Source organism: Rhinatrema bivittatum, chromosome 3 (genome assembly GCF_901001135.1).
Source record: "Rhinatrema bivittatum chromosome 3, aRhiBiv1.1, whole genome shotgun sequence".
NCBI classification, from domain to species: domain Eukaryota; kingdom Metazoa; phylum Chordata; class Amphibia; order Gymnophiona; family Rhinatrematidae; genus Rhinatrema; species Rhinatrema bivittatum.
In genome coordinates this window covers 137,450,933-137,468,989 of record NC_042617.1, presented here as the reverse complement: position 1 = coordinate 137,468,989, position 18,057 = coordinate 137,450,933, and the positions used below count along the sequence as shown (strand labels likewise).

Genomic DNA, 18,057 nt, shown 5'->3' with positions numbered 1-18,057 from the left:
AAGTGGAAGTGGCACCCCATTCTGGCAGCCAGGCCGCAGGGCGTGCACATCTGAGGACTTTGAAGTTCAGCATGGAGGACAATGAGATGATAATCACAGGGATCCCAGAGAATTATGCAATGCTGTTTGGCAACAGGGCCGCCAAGTCATCCAGGGCATCCAATGGCCAGATGTGGCACACCATCACACAGGCTGTATCCAGGCACAGTGGCATGAAATGTAGTCTGGAGCAGGTGGCCCACAAGTACCACAACATCAAGGCCCAGCTGAAAACAAAGGTGTCTAAGCAGAACAAATATACGGCAGTCTGAAGGAGAAGCCCCTTGTCCAATAGTATTGACACCGATGGAAGAGCACCTCATCCACAGCTGGGACTAGATGTCTTTGAGGATGCATCTGTGTATGGGTGCATGCAACCACAAAGAGGTATGTTAGCTTGCACTGACCTGTGAGCATTGTGGGAATGCCACAATCTTTGACAGGTGCTTTACTGAAGCCTGTAAGTGAAGGCCTGCTAGGTGAACACTCTGATGTCAGCATTGGCTCTCAAATAGCTGAGGCAGTGCTGTCATCAGTATCTTTGCAGGCCCATATGACACAAAGTATCTGATGTACAAGTACATATCTTCAGTTGCACACAGATGTCAACTAAGGGATGAGGCTGTAAAATGGCTACACTGTAATTGATACTTTTAGCTGTCAACCTGTAGCTTTAGGCTATGCCTTTAAGCTTCAGAGCTACTTTTGATTTTTATGATTTCTAGAGGAGTTGGGCTCCATGTTCAAGGCTCTGCTGGAGTGCCATAAGATCTATGCCACTATCTCACCCACATGTGAGAGCTAGAACAGGTTCCAAGGGGTAGGCCAGGCAAGCAAAATGCCGCAAGCTAGGTCAAGCTATGTACACTGTGTTGGCAGTCCTACATGAACACTATTGTGAGACATGCCTCTTTTAGATTCACTATCAGTCAGAAAACATTAGGCCAGGCACATGCATTTGGTGTTATCTTTTCTTTGAGTACGTGGCAGGTAACCCAGGAAGGGTTGTAGAATTTAGAACGGTCACAGATGGAGACACTTGCCGTAAACAGCAGTTTTGACATTGAGGGCCCCACTGAATTAGTTGCAGGGATTGCCAGTCAAAGTGGGGTGCATGTAACTGGAGCCGGGGAAGTCCAAGGACTACAGGGTGCGTGGACCGTTTCAGGATAAGGAGAGAGATTCCCTCGTCATGGAGGGTTCCAACGGTGAGGCGAATGGTCGTGGTACGGTGAGTGATACGACTGGGAAGATGCTCTCCCTGGATCGAGGTGATACGGAGTGGTACTTCCAGTGGTTGGGCCAGTATCTGGAGAAGCTTGATGATATCTTCCATAATAAAATTTCCACTCACCCCAGTGTCCACGAGGGCGGTGCAGGCGAAAGAACGAGTCTCCCCAAGGATGGAGATAGGGAGCAGTAGTTGAGGGCCAGAAACAGTAGCGCCCAAGCTTGGGACCCCCGCTGGGCTCAGGTTTTGGAGTTTCCTGGACGCACAGGGCAAGTCTGAAGAAGGTGTCCAGAACCGCCACAGTATAAGCAGAGACCTGTTTTTCTGCGTCAGAGACGTTCCTCTGGAGTCAGGCGACCGCGATTGATTTGCATGGGCTCCTTGGGTGGTTAAGGAGCTGGTAAGGCCTTCAGCAGAGGACTCGCTGCACATGATGGTCGTGGGGCAGGAGCTCAGACGATGTCTCCTCCTGGATGTCATCGGAGACGGTAGTCAATCCTGATGTCATCGGAGACGGTAGACATCCTGATGTCATCGGAGACGGTAGTCAATTCTATCAACCAGGGAGATCAGGTCTTCCAGAGATACGGGGATCTTGCAGACGGCCAGTTCGTCCATAAGGGCCGGAGACAGTCCCTCGAGGTAGAGTGCCCTTAAGCATTCTTCTTGCCAACCTAACTCAGTAGCTAGTGTTCTGAACGCCACTGTATATTCAGCGAGCAAGTACGAGACTTGACGGAGGTGGAGTAGATGATGGCCAGCGACCGCCTGTCAGCCTGGGTCCTCGAAGGTACGTCGGAAGATGGAGATGAACTGAGGGAGCTGGCGAAGGATGGCGTCAGAACATTCCCAAAGTGGGGAAGCTCCTGCCAGGGCCTTCCCCTTGAGGCACGAAAGGATGAATGTGATCTTAGTTGCTTCATCAGGCAACAGCGAGGGTTGCAATGACTACTGCACATAACATTGATTTATGAAGCCACAACAAAGGCACGAATCCCCATTAAAACGGGGTGGAGCTGAGAGGGCCAGCGGTGCCTGTGAGGGTAAGGTGTGGGCAGTACCCCGTGAGTTGGCCATGACAGATTCCTCCAATTGGGAATGTATCTTCTCCACAGAAGAAGCCAATGCTTCCAGGATCCGTAGTTGCTCTCGGACACGAGTGACCAGACCAGGGATGGCCTGCAAGGTAGGAGACTCTGCCGAGTCTATGGCCTTGGCAACCTGTTGCACTGGAGGTGGACCCTTGGCCTGGTGCAGGATTGGTACGGCCCTCTGGTCAGACCCAGAGAACGCCTGCCACCAGGAGGCAGAGCACACAAGGAGACAGAGGCTAACTGGAGCTTCACCAATAACAGTCCGGGGTTTCCGCAGCTTGAGCCCTTGGGTACCCGGACCGCCTGGACTTAGGTGGGCCTCTGGTGGTCTCCTGGAGAGGTAGCGGAGGGGTGTGCTCACCACGAGCAAGGGTGCGTGGCTGATGCAGAGTGGATGGGCTAGACCCGAACTGGAAGCTCCGGAGACCTCAGGGAGGCAACAGTTCAGGAAGGTTCTCTGGGCAAGACAGGCAGCACCTGTGGGTCTAGCCAAGTGGAAGCCGCAGTTGGTTTCCAAACAGGTTGGTCTAATGGACACAGTAGGTCAGAAGAGAGTGTCCGAGTGAAGCGCAAGGGTCAGAGCCAGAGTATCAGTCCAGGAGAAGTCAGCCAAAGCAGGGGTCAATACCAGAATCAGTCCAGGCGTCATCAAGGCAAGCGAGGGTCGGTTCCAGGCGGCAGACAAGAGAATAGTCAGGCAGGCAGTGGTCAGTTCCAGGCGGCAAGCAAGAGAGTGGTCAGGCAGGCAGTGGTCAGTTCCAGGCGGCAAGCAAGAGAATGGTCAGGCAGGCAGTGGTCAGTTCCAGGCGGCAGGCAAGAGAATGGTCAGGCAGGCAGAGGTCAGTTCCAAAGGTCAGTCCGAAGAGGTACTACCTGAGAAGGATACAGGAACACACAGAGCCACTGGGAACGGAAGACACAGGAACACGGAGATGCTGGAACAAGAGACACTGGAACAGGAGAACACTTGGAACACAAAGGCAAACTAGCACACCAACGGTGTCGACTCGATTGCCCGAGGATGCTGTGAACTGGTTGTGGCAGCAAGGGAGGGGTGCACGGAGCTGGTTGAAGGAAGCGCAAGGTGGGCAGGCTCAGCCGCGGTGCCAACACGGCTGGGACGAACAGCAGTTGATTCCAGAACTACACTTTTGGTTGTTTTTCTTTTAAAATCAGACAGGGATTGGACATTGAAACAGTTTTTTCATCTTCAGAATAATTTTTTTATGGGTCACAGGGTGGCGTTATTTCCAGATGTTTCAAGAGTTACCCAACAAAGAAGGAAAGCTTTTTTTGACATACAGAAGTAAGATGATTTCGTTAGGATTTTCTTTTTTGATAAGATTTCCTTGTAAATATTTAATAAGGTCTGGGAATGGCAGGTTTATATTCTTTGAACCTAAGCAGCTTGAATTATTTCTTCAATCTAAAACTATTTCTCCAGCTTCTATCCATACTCATAGGGAATAACCAAGCTAATTAATAAGTGATTTGGCAGTTCTTTCTAAACTGTTTTTTATTTTTCTATGCTCTCTTCCCTCACATGTGGACTAATTTATGTAATTTAGTTTCCTTTTTAAAAATGGTGTAGCCAAGAGCTTTGAAATGTTTCTTTTTTTCTGGAATCAAACTATTTTGTTTGATGCTATTTGAAACTAATAAAGATATTTGAAAAAAAAACAGTATTACCAGACGAGAGGTAACCTGACAGGATTGGTCGAGGCTGAGGACTGCGCCTGAAGAAAGGATTGTAATCCTTGAAAAAATTATACCCTGGAAAAGGCAGAAGGATCCATGCCAAAAGCAGAAGTTCCCCTGCTGACAAACCAATTAAGGGAGATCCAAGGTCAGGCACCCCTCCTGGCATGGTCTTTACCCAGGCCCTCATCAGGCTGGGAAGAACCAGGCTTAACAAAATCAGAAGAAGGTAATTCTCCCTGATCCTCTAAGCAGCGCTGGCACAAGTTAGAGGGCATGCCAGGCTGAGATGCCCGAATATAACAGGCAGCACAGAGGGAAAGGTGCTTAGGTTTCTTAGCTATAGGCACCATGAGTCTTTCAGTATGCATAACAGGTGACTGAAAGGGATGCATCCAGCTGAATTCATGCTGTAAAATACATACATCCAAAATTTAGGCGTCCCAAAACTAGATGTCCCCAAGCTAGGTACCCCAAAGTTAGGTGTGCAACCAATGCCACCCAAATTGTGCATATAGGTAAGCACACACCTATCAGACACCACTATAACCTGGACGCCCAAGCAGGTGTCCAACTAAGCATCCAAAAACTGAATGCACAACCTGGACGCACAGGCATACACACTTGCACAAACCAATGGTCCTGAAGTGGGCAGCCTAACTCGCGGGAAAAGGCATGAGAAAATGCCACCGCGGCCTACCACACGGTGCACAGAGAAAAGCCTAAGAGCATGGCCAAACCCAAAAAGGGCTGCTCAACACACCAGGCTGCCCATGTCCCTTAACCTCCCTCATGGGTGGGAAGAACCTCAGAATGGCACGCTGAGCACAGAGACCGGAGGAAGGAGGAAACCCTACAAACTCCTCTGTCTTTTTTTTTTAAGTTTTACTAGAACTCAGCCCGTCCCAACTGAGTATAGATATGGTCTCTGGCTGCAGGGGGAGAGGGCATATACATCACCGCTGCACTCTGCTTCCTGCATTCGCTGCCTTTCAGCTGTTTTAACAGCTAAATCCACCCCGGCTGAGAAAACCAGCTACCAAACCAAGGCACTCATCTGAAGGACCATGGAAATCACCTCAGGAATTCTCAAATAGGGGAGGGACCATTTGGTATCACCATAGAAGAAGACAAATTAAATTTCCTTTCTTTATTTCTTTCTAAAACTTGAAGCAATCCCTAGTAGGGAGATGCACACCCACCTTCTGCTGGAGACAGAGAATACTGGCAGGCTGATGTCACTACAGGAGTATACATACTGTGATGTCAGCTTTGCTCCGTCTCTATCTGCTGGTAGAGGTGCATAACTCACTGGTTTTGGATTCAACTGACTAGAAGCTAAGAAATGCTAAATTAAGCTCTGAAATTCATTGCTGGCGGATGTGGTTAAGGCAGTTAGCATAGCTGGGTTTAAAAAAGGTTTGGATAAGTTCCTGGAGAAGAAGTCCATAAACTGCTATTAATCAAGTTGACTTAGAGAATAGCCACTGCTTATTACTGGCTATAGTAGCATGAGATCTATTTAATGCTTAGGTACTTGTGAGGTACTTGTAACCTGCATTGGCCACTGTTGGAAAAAGGATGTTGGGCCTGATGGACCTTTGGTCTGATCCAGTATGGCTACTTCTTATGTTCATTTTGCCTTGGACAGACCATTCTTTAATTTTCTTTAGCTTTAATTTTTTTTTCCACTGTTAACAATCAGAATCATGAAGCATTTGTAAACAAATGGGAGCATACACAAGAGAATAAAAGCAAGCATAAAGGAGATAGATTAATTGACATCAAGACATCTTCCCTTTACATAGCTTTAGATATAAAACAGCATAAATATCCCCTCTCAGCTATCCTCTCTATCTTCAATTTGCTTTCTCCAGTTCCAGTAACGCTCCCACACTCTGTCAAATTTAGATGGGTCTTCCCATAGCACACATGTAATGCTCTCCATGATTGCAATATCTTCAATACAGTTTTTTTCAGAACACCAACAAAGGAGAAATCTTCCAGAAGGATTCAATTGTCAGGCATGCTGCATGTTAGAGGTGTGAAACTAAATGACATTGTTCTGTATGTCCACAGTCCCCCAAATACCGATAAGGATTAACTGAGAGGTCCAATCAAAGTTCTGCCTAATAATCATCTGTATTTCCCGTTGTATTGACACCCAAAAAGAATGTACCACTGGGCAAAACTACCACATATAAATATATGTTCCTTCTTCACCACACCCCTTTCCAGCAAAGATGAGTGGCATTAATGAAGGTAGCAAAAAAATGAGAAATTACTACTTACCTGATAATTTCCTTTTCTTTAGGACAGTCAGATGAATTCAGAACAAGTGGGTTATGCACCTCTACCAGCAGATGGAGATGGAGCAAAGCTGACATCACAGTATATATACCCCTGCAGTGACATCAGCCTGCCAGTATTCTCTTCAAAAGCAACTGTGGACAGACTAACAAAACTTGATTAAACAGATAACCATTTCAATACTCATCCAACAGGCAACACTGAACTCAGACAAGAATTTATTTATTTATTTATTTTATTTAAATTCTTTTAATATACCGATGCTCAAGACCAGGTCTTATCGTACCGTTTACAATAAACTAGGGGGAAACCAGTTAACAATGAAAGCAAAAAGTTACATTATAACAGGGAATGTGGAACTAGGCTGTTAGAAAAAAGGATAGGTTAAACAATTACTAACTGGAGAGCAGGGCATATAAGCAGGAGTAAGTGCTTACATGGTAAGAATTATATACAGATTTACATAGTGTATATGATTAGGCAAGTTATATGAAAGAATGTATTAACACTAGTCAAGGGAGTGGATGAACACTTACCAGTAATCCCTGTAACATGTAGCCATAGAGGAGGAACATAATACAACCAAATGGCAGCCAAGGGAAGGAAGCTGGATTCATCTAACTGTCCTAAAGAAAAGGAAATTATCAGGTAAGTAGTAATTTCTCATTTCTTAGCATTCAGTCAGATGAATCCAAACCAAGTCAGAGTACCCAAACTACTCCTGAATAAGGTGGGAGATGCCCATGGTCCAGTCAAAACCACACGGGAAAAGGCTGTGTCCTCCTGGGCTTGCACATCCAGATGATAATTCCTGGAAAAAGTGTGTAACAAGGACTATATCGCAACTTGGCAAATGTCGACAGGAGACAATAATTTCACTTCCGCCTATGATACTGCCTGAGCCCTAGTGGAATGAGTCCTGACCTGACTAGATAACGGTTTTCCACAGGGCCGGTGCAAGGGTATTAGGCACCCTAGGCAAATCTTCAGTCTGGTGCCCCCTCCCCATACACAATTTTAAATTATGCATTTATAACATATTTTACATGAAAAATGACATTCTAAAGTAAAATTAATATACAAGTTGTTGTGATAATTTCATGCACTGTTGTGATGCCAACAAGAAATCGTTGCATCTTGGAATTCATATGGCCTCATACCTATTATGATATATTTTGGCATGGTCCTCCCATATCAACACAATACTATCTGCCAACACTCAAAGAATAACAACCCTACCTATGAAAAAGAATACCAAAAATATTACACCAGAATCTAAAATATCAATACACCTCCTATCAGGAAAACAGAACAGGCTAAGCTACTACAAGTCCCTAAAGAGAAACCACATGCTTAAAGAATGCTTCATCTCAGTCTTTGCTTGCAGAACACAAACCCTCACCAAATACAGAATAAAGCCACATAAAGTATAAATAGAAATGTGCAGAGAAAAACTGAATTGTAAAACGCATCACGCCAGACTCTATACAGCGTACCAATGGGAAAACAAAAATTTCACCATTCCTCGTGAAACAAATCAATAAAATGAAGATATATAAATCATTAATCATAATTATAAAATCATACAAATAAAATAATTTCAAAACAGCTGATGAATAGAATATCCAATAATTAGACTCATGCAAATTTTGAAAGCTTTACCAAACACCAATAAAATATTTCAAACAGCAGACACATCACATACTACCCAATAATTAAAATGATAGTCAATCAAGAAAAATGAACTTAAAAAGCCACCTTTACTTAGCCTCTCCAGCAGTTCTCCTACTCCTTTCCCTTGCAGGCCATACCAGAAGCAGCAGTAGCTGCTGAAGCTGTCCTCACAGACCTCTTCCTTAGGGATCACAACCAGTCTCTTCTCTCTCTCACACACACACACCAGTCACACCCTCAGGACCAGTTTCTGTCTCTCACACACCAATCATCTCCTCAACCAGTCTCTCTCTCTCTCACACACACACACACACACACATACACACCAGTCATCTCCCTGATCAGCCTTTCTCACACATACACACGTCACCTCTCTGGCCAGTCTCTCTCAATCACACATGCTCTCGCTCTCTCTTACTTACACACAGGCTTTCAATCACACACATGCTCTATTTCACTTGCACACAAGCTCTCAATCACACACATGTTCTATCTCACTTACAAACAGGCTCAATCACACACATGCCCTCTCTCACAGCCACAAGCCAGCCAAAAACATGCTCCATCTCTCTCACGCACACACATTGACGCACAGAAGCACCCTCCCTGACTCACATATACACCACACACACACATACAGAAGCACCCTCCCTGACTCACATATACACCACACACATACAGAAGCACCCTCCCTGTCTCACATACATATTACACTCTCACGGAAGCACCTTGCTTTCAGACTTGCAGCATTTTTCACTTTTATTAAAAGTGAAAGTGATGCTCCCAACCGTTAAATAAGAAAACCACATTCCTATCAAAAGACGAAATGACACCCTTCCTTCAGGTTCTGTCCTCCCAAGGGACAGCCACCCACCCAGTACAGCTTCTCTTGTTTTACGCTTCCAGGCAATAAAGCAAGTCTGCCACTCCACAAGTTTCGAAACAAACCTCTTCTTTCTTCATAGATTTTACATTTCAAACTGTTACCAAAAAGTACTTAGCTTGTTAACCTAAACGCTGAGGCACCAATCCACGGCAGCGTGTTAGCCGGACAAGGCCAGGTTTCGAACGAATTCTTCATCAGGGGAAAACGCTTGTCCACCGCTCATCTCAGCTCCAAGATGTTATCCATCTAAATCTTATTCTTTTATTTATAAATTTTCAAACCTCATGCAACGCAGGGCAGGCGGTTTGAAAATTTATAAATAAAAGAATTATGGACTTGAGGTGTAGCTGAAAGACCTTTGTCAAAATTTTCACATTCGCATTAAGCAGGGAAATGGGTTTATATGAGCTACAGTCAAGTTTTTATTTTATTTATTTCAAGTTTTTATATACCGGTATTCGTTTTCACATCATATCAGTTTACACGGAACAGTTTAACAAAGTGAAGAGATACATAGAACCAGTAGAGTTAACATAAGGGCAGGAAGATTAAGATAGGTAACAGCATTAAATATAATTCAACAGGGTTGTAGTATTTACAATTTTTGCAGGAAGCGGTAAGGTTGAATGCAGACACACATTTGTAAATGAAAGTCCCTTTCAAGCTCTTCCTAAAAACAGTGCTGCTCTGGCTGGGTGCAGATCCAGTTTCTGTACATGAGGCAGTTTGCACTCTTGATGCTGGCATCAGTCAGGTAGGCACAACCCGATTCCTGTGAAATGCTAAACGTGTTATTGAATTCCCGATCCATCCGTCCATTTCCACGGCTGCCCTTGCTCTCTTTTCAGACCGATCCCAGTCAATGGGGTCTTTATCTTTCTTGGGAATCAAAATGATTAAAACATCTAACAAGCAGCCCATATGATGGTCCACATTGTTAAGATGTTAAGAGGTTCTTAAGAACATAAGAAATTGCCATGCTGGTCAGACCAAAGGTCCCATCAAGGCTAACAACCAGTTTCCAACAGATGCCAAACCAGGCCACAAGAACCTGGTAAGTTCCCAAACACTGAGAAGATCCCATGCTACTGATGCCAATTATAGCAGAGGCAATTCCCTAAGTCAACTTGATTAATAGCAGTTAATGGACTTCTCCTCCAAGAACTTATCCAAACCTTTTTTAAACCCAGCTACACTAACTGCACTTACCACATCCTCTGGCAGCAAATTCCAAAGCTTAATTGTGCGTTGATTGAAAAAGAATTTTCTCCGATTAGTCTTAAATGTGCTACTTGCTAACTTCATGGAGTGCCCGCTAGTCCTTCTATTATCCGAACGTGTAAATAGCCGATTCACATCTACTCGTTCAAGGCCTCTTATGATTTTAAAGGCCTCTATCATATCCCCCCCCAGCATTCTCTTCTCCAAGCTGAACTGCCCTAACCTCTTCAGCCTTTCCTCATAGGGGAGCTGTTCCATCCCCTTTATCATTTTGGTCGCCCTTCTCTGTACCTTCTCCATCGCAACTATATCTTTTTTGAGATGTGGCAACCAGAATTGTACATAGTATTCAGGGTACGGTCTCACCATGGAGCGATACAGAGGCATTATGATATTTTCTGTTTTGTTAACCATTCCCTTCCTAATAATTCCTAATATTTTGTTTGCTTCACTGTTGCAACACACTGAGCCGATGATTTCAAAGTATTATCCACTATGATGCCTAGATCTTCTCCTGGGTGGTAGCTCCTAATATGGAACCTAACATTGTGTTAACTACAACAAGTTATTTTTCCCTATATGCAACACTTGCACTTGTCCACATTAAATTTTATCTGCCATTTCAATGCCCAATCTTCCAGTCTCGCAAGATCCTCCTGCAATGTATCACAATCCACTTGTGATTTAACTACTCTGAATAATTTTGCATCATCTGCAAATCTTATAACCTCGCTTGTCGTATTCCATTGTAGATCATTTATAAATATATTGAAAAGCACTGGTCCAAGTACAGATCCCTGAGGCACGCCACTGTTTACTCTTTTCCACTGAGAAAATTGACCATTTAATCCTACTCTCTGTTTCCTATCTTTTAACCAGTTTGTAATCCACGAAAGGACATCGCTTCCTATCCCATACCTTTTTAGCTTTCTTAGAAGCCTCTCATGAGGAGCTTTGTCAAACGCCTTCTGAAAATCCAACTACACTACATCTATCGGTTCACCTTTATCCACATGTTTATTAACCCCCTTCAAAAAAATGAAGATTTCTGAGGCAAGACTTCCCTTGGATAAATCCATGCTGACTGTGTTCCATTAAAGCATGTCTTTCAATATGCTTTGTGTTTTTGATCTTTAGAATAGTTTCCACTATTTTTCCTGGCACTGAAGTCAGGCTCACTGGTCTATAGTTACCTGGATTGCCCCTGGAGCCCTTTTTAAATATCGGGGTTACACTGGTCACCCTCCAGTCTTCAGGTACAATGGATGATTTTAATGATAGGTTGCAAATTTTAACTAATAGATCTGAAATTTCATTTTTTAGTTCCTTCAGAACCTTAGGATGCATACCATCTGGACCAGGTAATTTGCTACTCTTTAGTTTGTCAATCTGGCCTACTACATCTTCCAGGTTCACAGTGATTTGGTTCAGTTCATCTGACTCATCACCCTTGAAAACAATCTCCAGAACTGGTATCTTTCTGGTCGTTTTTTTTTCAGGTGGAATGGGATAATCAGCTCTATGACAGCATTACATTTAGGTGTTCCACAAGGATCTATTTTTGCTCCTCTGTTACTTAATATTTCCTGGATCCATTGGCCACCCTATCCATGGTTAATAAATAAATAATAAGCTCATCCTAAGGGTCTTCCCTTTATGAAATTGTTTACTTTTCCAAACAGCTTGCCATTGAATGAATAATCATAGGTCCATTCAAACCTCTAGTCCATAACAGTCCCTTAACTTTGTGGGGTATACATAACCTCAGATTTAGGTGAAAATATACCTTTGCTATTTATTACCTTTCCAGCCCTCACAGTAAGTGCCCTGCTCCATGTATGAGCAGAAAGTCAATATGGCGGGGCACTTGTGCTAGGCTTGGAACCAAATTGGAATTTAGATAGAAATACAAAATATTTTGAGCTGCATGATTTTGGTGCACACATCTAAATCACCAAACTGCCCCAAAAATAATAACAAAAAGGATGAGAGAAACAACAATCATAATAATATTTATTTAACCATCCTGAAAAATATTATTTATTTATTATTTATTTATTTATTTCGGATTTTTATATACCGACATTCTCAATACAAGTATCGAATCAGGTCGGTTTACATAGAACAATAACTGTCGCAATAAGGGCGTTACATTAAACAGCGTTTCTTAACATATATTTTTTTTTTTTCTTAACATATCACATATAAATATAACTATAAATACAACTTAAATATAAGTATAAATACAACTTAACTTAAATATAAATATAAATACAACTTGAATATTACATAAACAATAATAATAATGATAATGATGATAATAACTCGTCAACAGGACGAAGATCAATATCAGGAATGTTTAAAGCGTGAATAAATATCTTGAATAATTGGAGGGATAGTCTAAATTGTGATGTGAGGGTACATAGACCTTGTTTGAAATGCAAAATCCGAGTTATGCATGAATTAAAGAAGACTGATAAATCAGAGAAGTAGTCTTAAACAGGTGAGTTGTTCAGTCTGGCGTGGTTGGTTCTTGAGGGGATATGGGTGATCGATGATCTGATGTTGGACTATTTTCCTCTTTGACCGGTGTCTGAGTGATCTTGTGACTCTGTATAGGCTTGCCTGAAAAGCCACGTTTTTAGGTTTTTCTTAAAAGTTAGATGACAGGTCTCTTGGCGTAGATCCGGCGGTAATGAGTTCCAGAGGGTGGGCCCAGCTGTGGAGAGTGCTCGTTTTGTTAGTGTAGATTTGATCGGGGGAGCATATAAGGAACCTTTGTAGTTGTACCTGATGGGTCTTTGTGATGTGTGAGGGCGGATTTGTGTGATTAGATTTAGGTGAGCGATGCCCATGATATCCTTGTGGATCATTGATAATGTCTTGTAGGAGATTCTAGCTTTTATAGGAAGCCAGTGGAGGCTGTGAAGAATAGGTGTTATGTGGGCTCTTTTATTTGTGTTAGTGAGTAGCCTCGCTGCGGCATTCTGCACCATCTGTAATGGTCTTGTGGATAAGGCTGGAAGACCTAGCAGTAGAGAGTTGCAGTAATCCAGCTTAGACAGAATTATAGACTGGACTACTAGCCGGAAGTCACTGAAGTGAAGAAGAGGTTTAAGATTTTTTAGCACTTGGAGTTTGAAATAGCATTCTTTAGTTGTATTGGTGATGAAGTATTTAAGGTTGAATTTGTTGTCGAGACGCACTCCCAGGTCTCTGACTGAGGTGGAGTGGTTAATAGTTAGTTTTGAGAATTGTGTTGCGTTTTGGGAGTTGGTGAGGGTATTGTTTTCGTCAGGTGAGATGATGAGGATTTCTGTTTTGTTTGGATTAAGTATGAGGTTCAAGCTGGATAGCAGAGTGTTGATAGCCTGTAAGCAGTTGTTCCAATGTGCCCAAGTTTTTTGCAGTGATTCTGTGATGGGCAAGAGAATCTGAATGTCATCAGCGAAAATATAATGTTTTAGGTTGAGGTTAGAGAGTAAGTGGCAGAGTGGAAGCAGGTAAATATTAAATAGCGTAGGTGAGAGAGATGATCCTTGAGGTACTCCTGGAGTTGATTTGATAGGATGCGATTCTTCATTATTGATTTTTACTTTGTAGAATCTGTTCTCCAGGAACGATTGGAACCAGCTATAAGCTTCTCCTTGGATTCCTATATCGGATAGCCGTTCGAGTAGGATGGTATGGTTGACCGTGTCAAATGCGGCGGATAGGTCGAGAAGAGCGAGGAGGTGAGGTTGTTTTTTTTCGAGATTAAGAAGGATGGTGTCCAATAACGATGTTAGAAGTGCTTCAGTGTTTTGAGATTTCCTGAAGCCGAACTGGAAATAATTATTTCCAGTTCGGAAACATAAATAAATATTTATGTTTAATAATAAATAAAATTCTTACTTTTTAAATTTCTTTCATTGTAAATCAAATCAAATGTCTTTCATCCTAATTAATCCTCACTTGCCTTCCAAAGAACGTCTCACCTGAAAAAAACAAGTGCATAATACAATGCAAGCAAAACTTCTCAACATTAATGTCTAGCTTGCATGTTATAATAAAAAAGAAATAATCAAAAACCAAAAAGGTATAGAGTGAAGTAATTGATAAATCAACAGAAAACCAAAACTTCACAACACCAATATTGCAAAAAGCCTATTGGTTGATAATTCCCAGATGTAGAAAGACATCATGAAAAAGAAATAGCACGGAGGAGTGGAAGATGGACAGAACCAGATTAGACAGTCAATCTGAAGATCACGCTCTGGTGGTATTTTCAATGACACTGGTAAATGTCATTATTGCACTAGTAAGGTTGTAATCATATTGTCAATGTTTTGCTCCATCTGCCGATGGTGTCTAGTCTCCCATATCACTGTTGCAGTTCCCCCTCACCTCATGCTATCCCTCAGTTACAGAGTTATCATACCGCTCCTACCTGGGCAAAATTTCATTTGATAACTGATCACCAAGATCTTCCAGGCATAGGAGCAATAGAATAGCTGGCTGCTCTTCTATAGGACCTATGCCTGGAACATCTTCAGTGGGTTCTATTCCCTCACCGGTGCTACCTGTGGCATGAGTTGCTATTTGACCTCCTGGCTCTTCTGGGCATCCAACGACTCAACAAGTGAAGCGGCTGATTGTTAAAGGGAAAAGTGATGACTGGCATGAAAGGAGTTTGTTCAACTTCGTCCATGCTTTCATGTACTGGGGCAGTCTCCTCTTGATCCTCGCCCTCATCCTCATATTTGAAGGATAAAAACTAAACACAAGTTGCAATCATCTTTTCATCCCAAAGACAAACATCAAATAATTTTTTTTGCATGCATCTAGACCCCCTGCAGTATTAAAATCACAGTGCCTCTGCACACTGTCAAGCACCTCAGGCCCTGGCCCGAATTTAGGCTTAGGCAACATAGGAAACTGGCTCTGGTGCCAAATTTTGAAAGGCACCTGAGCATTACCGCTGCTGCTATGCTTCCACTTGGGCCTAAAACACCACTGTCCTTGCTTACCAAAAACGCCACTGTCCTGAACTCACAGCCTGCAACCGCATGCTCAAGATCCTGCTTCTCGCACTGGCTTCCATAGTAACAGAAAGCCCGTGTAGGAGGCGTAGGCAAGGCTTTGAGTGTGCAGCCACAGGCTGCAGGCCCCACACTTGAATTTCTTCTAAGTTGCTGCTGCTGCTGCCACTGCAGTAGGATCAAGACAGAACCGCTTTAGGTAAGAGGATAGAGGTTGACCCCCCATCTCTAGAAGAGGGAATGGGAAGGGGGTGTCCACCATCCCTCTCTCTCTCCATGCCTATGGGCGCTGGCAATGGAAATCCGGCCCTGTTTTGGTCAAACTGTAGTACCAGCTTCTCTAAAGGGCAGCTCAAGGCTGCATGGCAGACCTCCCCACATCTTTTACTTTGCTGGTTGGATTTTTGCCGCCTTCTCTTTTCTCCTTGCGCATATTGTGCGAACAATGTGGTATGTGGTTTACTGTTTGTGTCGACTGTCAGGCTGCTGACATCTGTGGCTATCAAAGCAAAAATCCACCTCTTGTTCACTGATGAAATCTTTACCCCATACAGTGCAACATAGCTCTCACATATGTGCCAGCACGACTCACACATGCACCAGCATGTCTCACACATGCACCAGCACATGTCTCACACATGCTTCTGAGGATCACCACTCGGCCCTGCCTGCTCCTCTTGCCCATCCTGCAATGTGCCCTCTCAACATTTATTCCTTCCTGCAATCCCACTCTTTCTGCTCTGCCACCTCTTCCTTTTCTCTACAATTCTGGGGCCCTGCTCCTTCCTCCTCCATCTCTTTTCCCTCATTCACTCCCTGATCCACCATCTTTCCCACATTCTCCACTGTGCCACCAATTTACAAACATGCCCACAACATCCTGTTATAATAAATATAAAAATAAAAAAATAAAGGTTAAAGGTTAATAAACCAAAGAATAGATAACAGAATTGTTTTCAAGGGTTACATACATGATCCTTAAAATAAAGGGACCATGAAATATATGCCCACAAAAGAAAAGGCATCAGACAAAATGAAGAACGAACCTACAGAAAAATCAGCTATCAACAATTATAAATACCTTACAACAAATTCAACAAAACAGCATAAAATCAAACAAGTGCAAAACACTGTCTTATCTATTGAGTTCGCCTCCACACCCTTTTATGAACCTAAAAATAAAAGGTTTATGGTTAACAAAACGAAGCACTGCTAAGAACCCAAAAAACAAGGAAAAAGCTATGTGTCTCATAAAACAAAGGGACCAAGAAATATATGCTCACCAAAGAAAAGGAATCAAACGGAAAAATCAGCTATTTTTTTAGGGGGTACGTTAAGAAAATGCATTACTCATTTTTTTTTACTTCTGTCCATTACTTCGGGTTCCAAGCAATCAATTGAGTAAGGAAGAATAGGAGATGAGACAACCCTAGAAGGCATCTCCATAGGGAACAGTTAATTCTGTAACACAAAAACATTTTTACTATGAAGTAAAAGTGTTTTTAATCCCAAAATTCTGCAACTTCTTTCATCCTGCTCCCAGCTTCAAATGAAGCTTGAAAGCAAAGCGCCAGAAAGCACTATTGCTTTCCTAGGTTCTCCTGTTGCATTAGCCCCGGCCCCGGGAAAGGACCCCGAAGAGCCCAGACAGGTCCCAGCCCCTACTTGCTCATCACAGACTGCTTAGGACGTTACCCTAGAACCGGCCTCCCCCCGGCCCAGAACCTTTCGCGAGCGCGCTCCGCGGACGTTAGTTGTCATGGCGACGAATTCAATCGTTGCCTCTCCATCCGGGACATTCCACACCCTGCAGCTGGGTTTCCTGTTCTTTCCCCCTCGTCTGCCACAGAGGGAGCGGAAAAGCTGGAGCAGGCCTTTGCTCACCGCCGTATTCTTTGCGCTGACTCCTACTACAACTACTATTCTTGTCTCGCCTTTCTTAAGCCCTTTCCTGGAGCAGAGGCGCAGAGTCATCCAAACCGGGGCGCTCGTTTTTCGGTGGCACTTGGCCTCTCTGCAGCTGTCATGTCCGAGGAGAGCGAATGGGTGGTGGAGAGCATTTTCGGCTTCCTCAGCGGGCCCGTCTGGACCGTGCCGGTGCTGGACTTCGTAGAGCAGAACTGCTCAGGTGAGGGCGGCTGCTAGGCCGTGGTGCGGGGGCCTGTCGCTGCCCGCCACCAAAAATCCTGGCCGGTGCTGGCTGATATGGCCCGTCATTGCTATCGGCAAAGCGCTATTTACGTGTTTCTAGGGAAAATATAGGTGTTTTATTTTCCCACTGCTTTTTCATCACTTTGCATTATTTTCTGGGGGTCTCGTATGCACCTCTAGAATTTTTTCTTTAGTCTCAGTTTCTTCTTAAAACAAGTCAGCCTTATATAAACAAACAAATTAGTAAAGCCCAAACCGGGAAATGTTGCCAAACTGCTCATTGGACTTCAGGAAGGATATACTTGGCTTTGTATGTGGGTCTGTGTTGTTTTCCGTGGATCCGCATTTGAGTTTCTAAAAAAAAAAATAATAATTGTCTAAAAATGTAGATCAGGCAATGCTTAAGTAATCGGGATATTATTTTTACATTCTTGGTTGATGAGCAACTGGATATGCTGTTTCTGACAGAAATTTGGCATTCTGCGGCAGACGAGGTTTTGCTGCATCAATTGTGTACCTTCTGGTGTTCTTATCTTCATCATCCTAGGGTGGGGTTATTTTACTTCATAAAGCAGCTTTGTGATTAAGAAATCTGGGCTATCATTTGGATGATGGAGCTGAGAATTTGGTTGTGGGTTATTTTAGTTCTGATTTTGGGATGATTTACTTCTTGCCTGGACTAGGTGGGGTAACTTCTGAAGGTAGTGGAGTTTATTACATCCCTGCATCTTC

General features: G+C 43.4%; 1 protein-coding gene across 3 annotated transcripts in view; it reads left to right on the top strand.

Annotated features, from left to right (window-relative positions):
* The first annotated feature begins 16,960 nt into the window (after positions 1–16,960).
* The window catches only part of CFAP36 (cilia and flagella associated protein 36), a 354,349-nt gene continuing 353,252 nt past the window's right edge, over positions 16,961–18,057 (top strand). The window contains exon 1 of one of the 3 annotated variants that reach the window (XM_029593753.1): positions 16,961–17,302. In XM_029593753.1, coding sequence (XP_029449613.1) covers positions 17,200–17,302 — 103 coding nt within the window. In that variant the 5' untranslated portion in view covers positions 16,961–17,199. The remainder of the gene's footprint in view (positions 17,303–18,057) is intronic. The other 2 variants (XM_029593752.1, XM_029593751.1) reach the window with 2 other exon arrangements.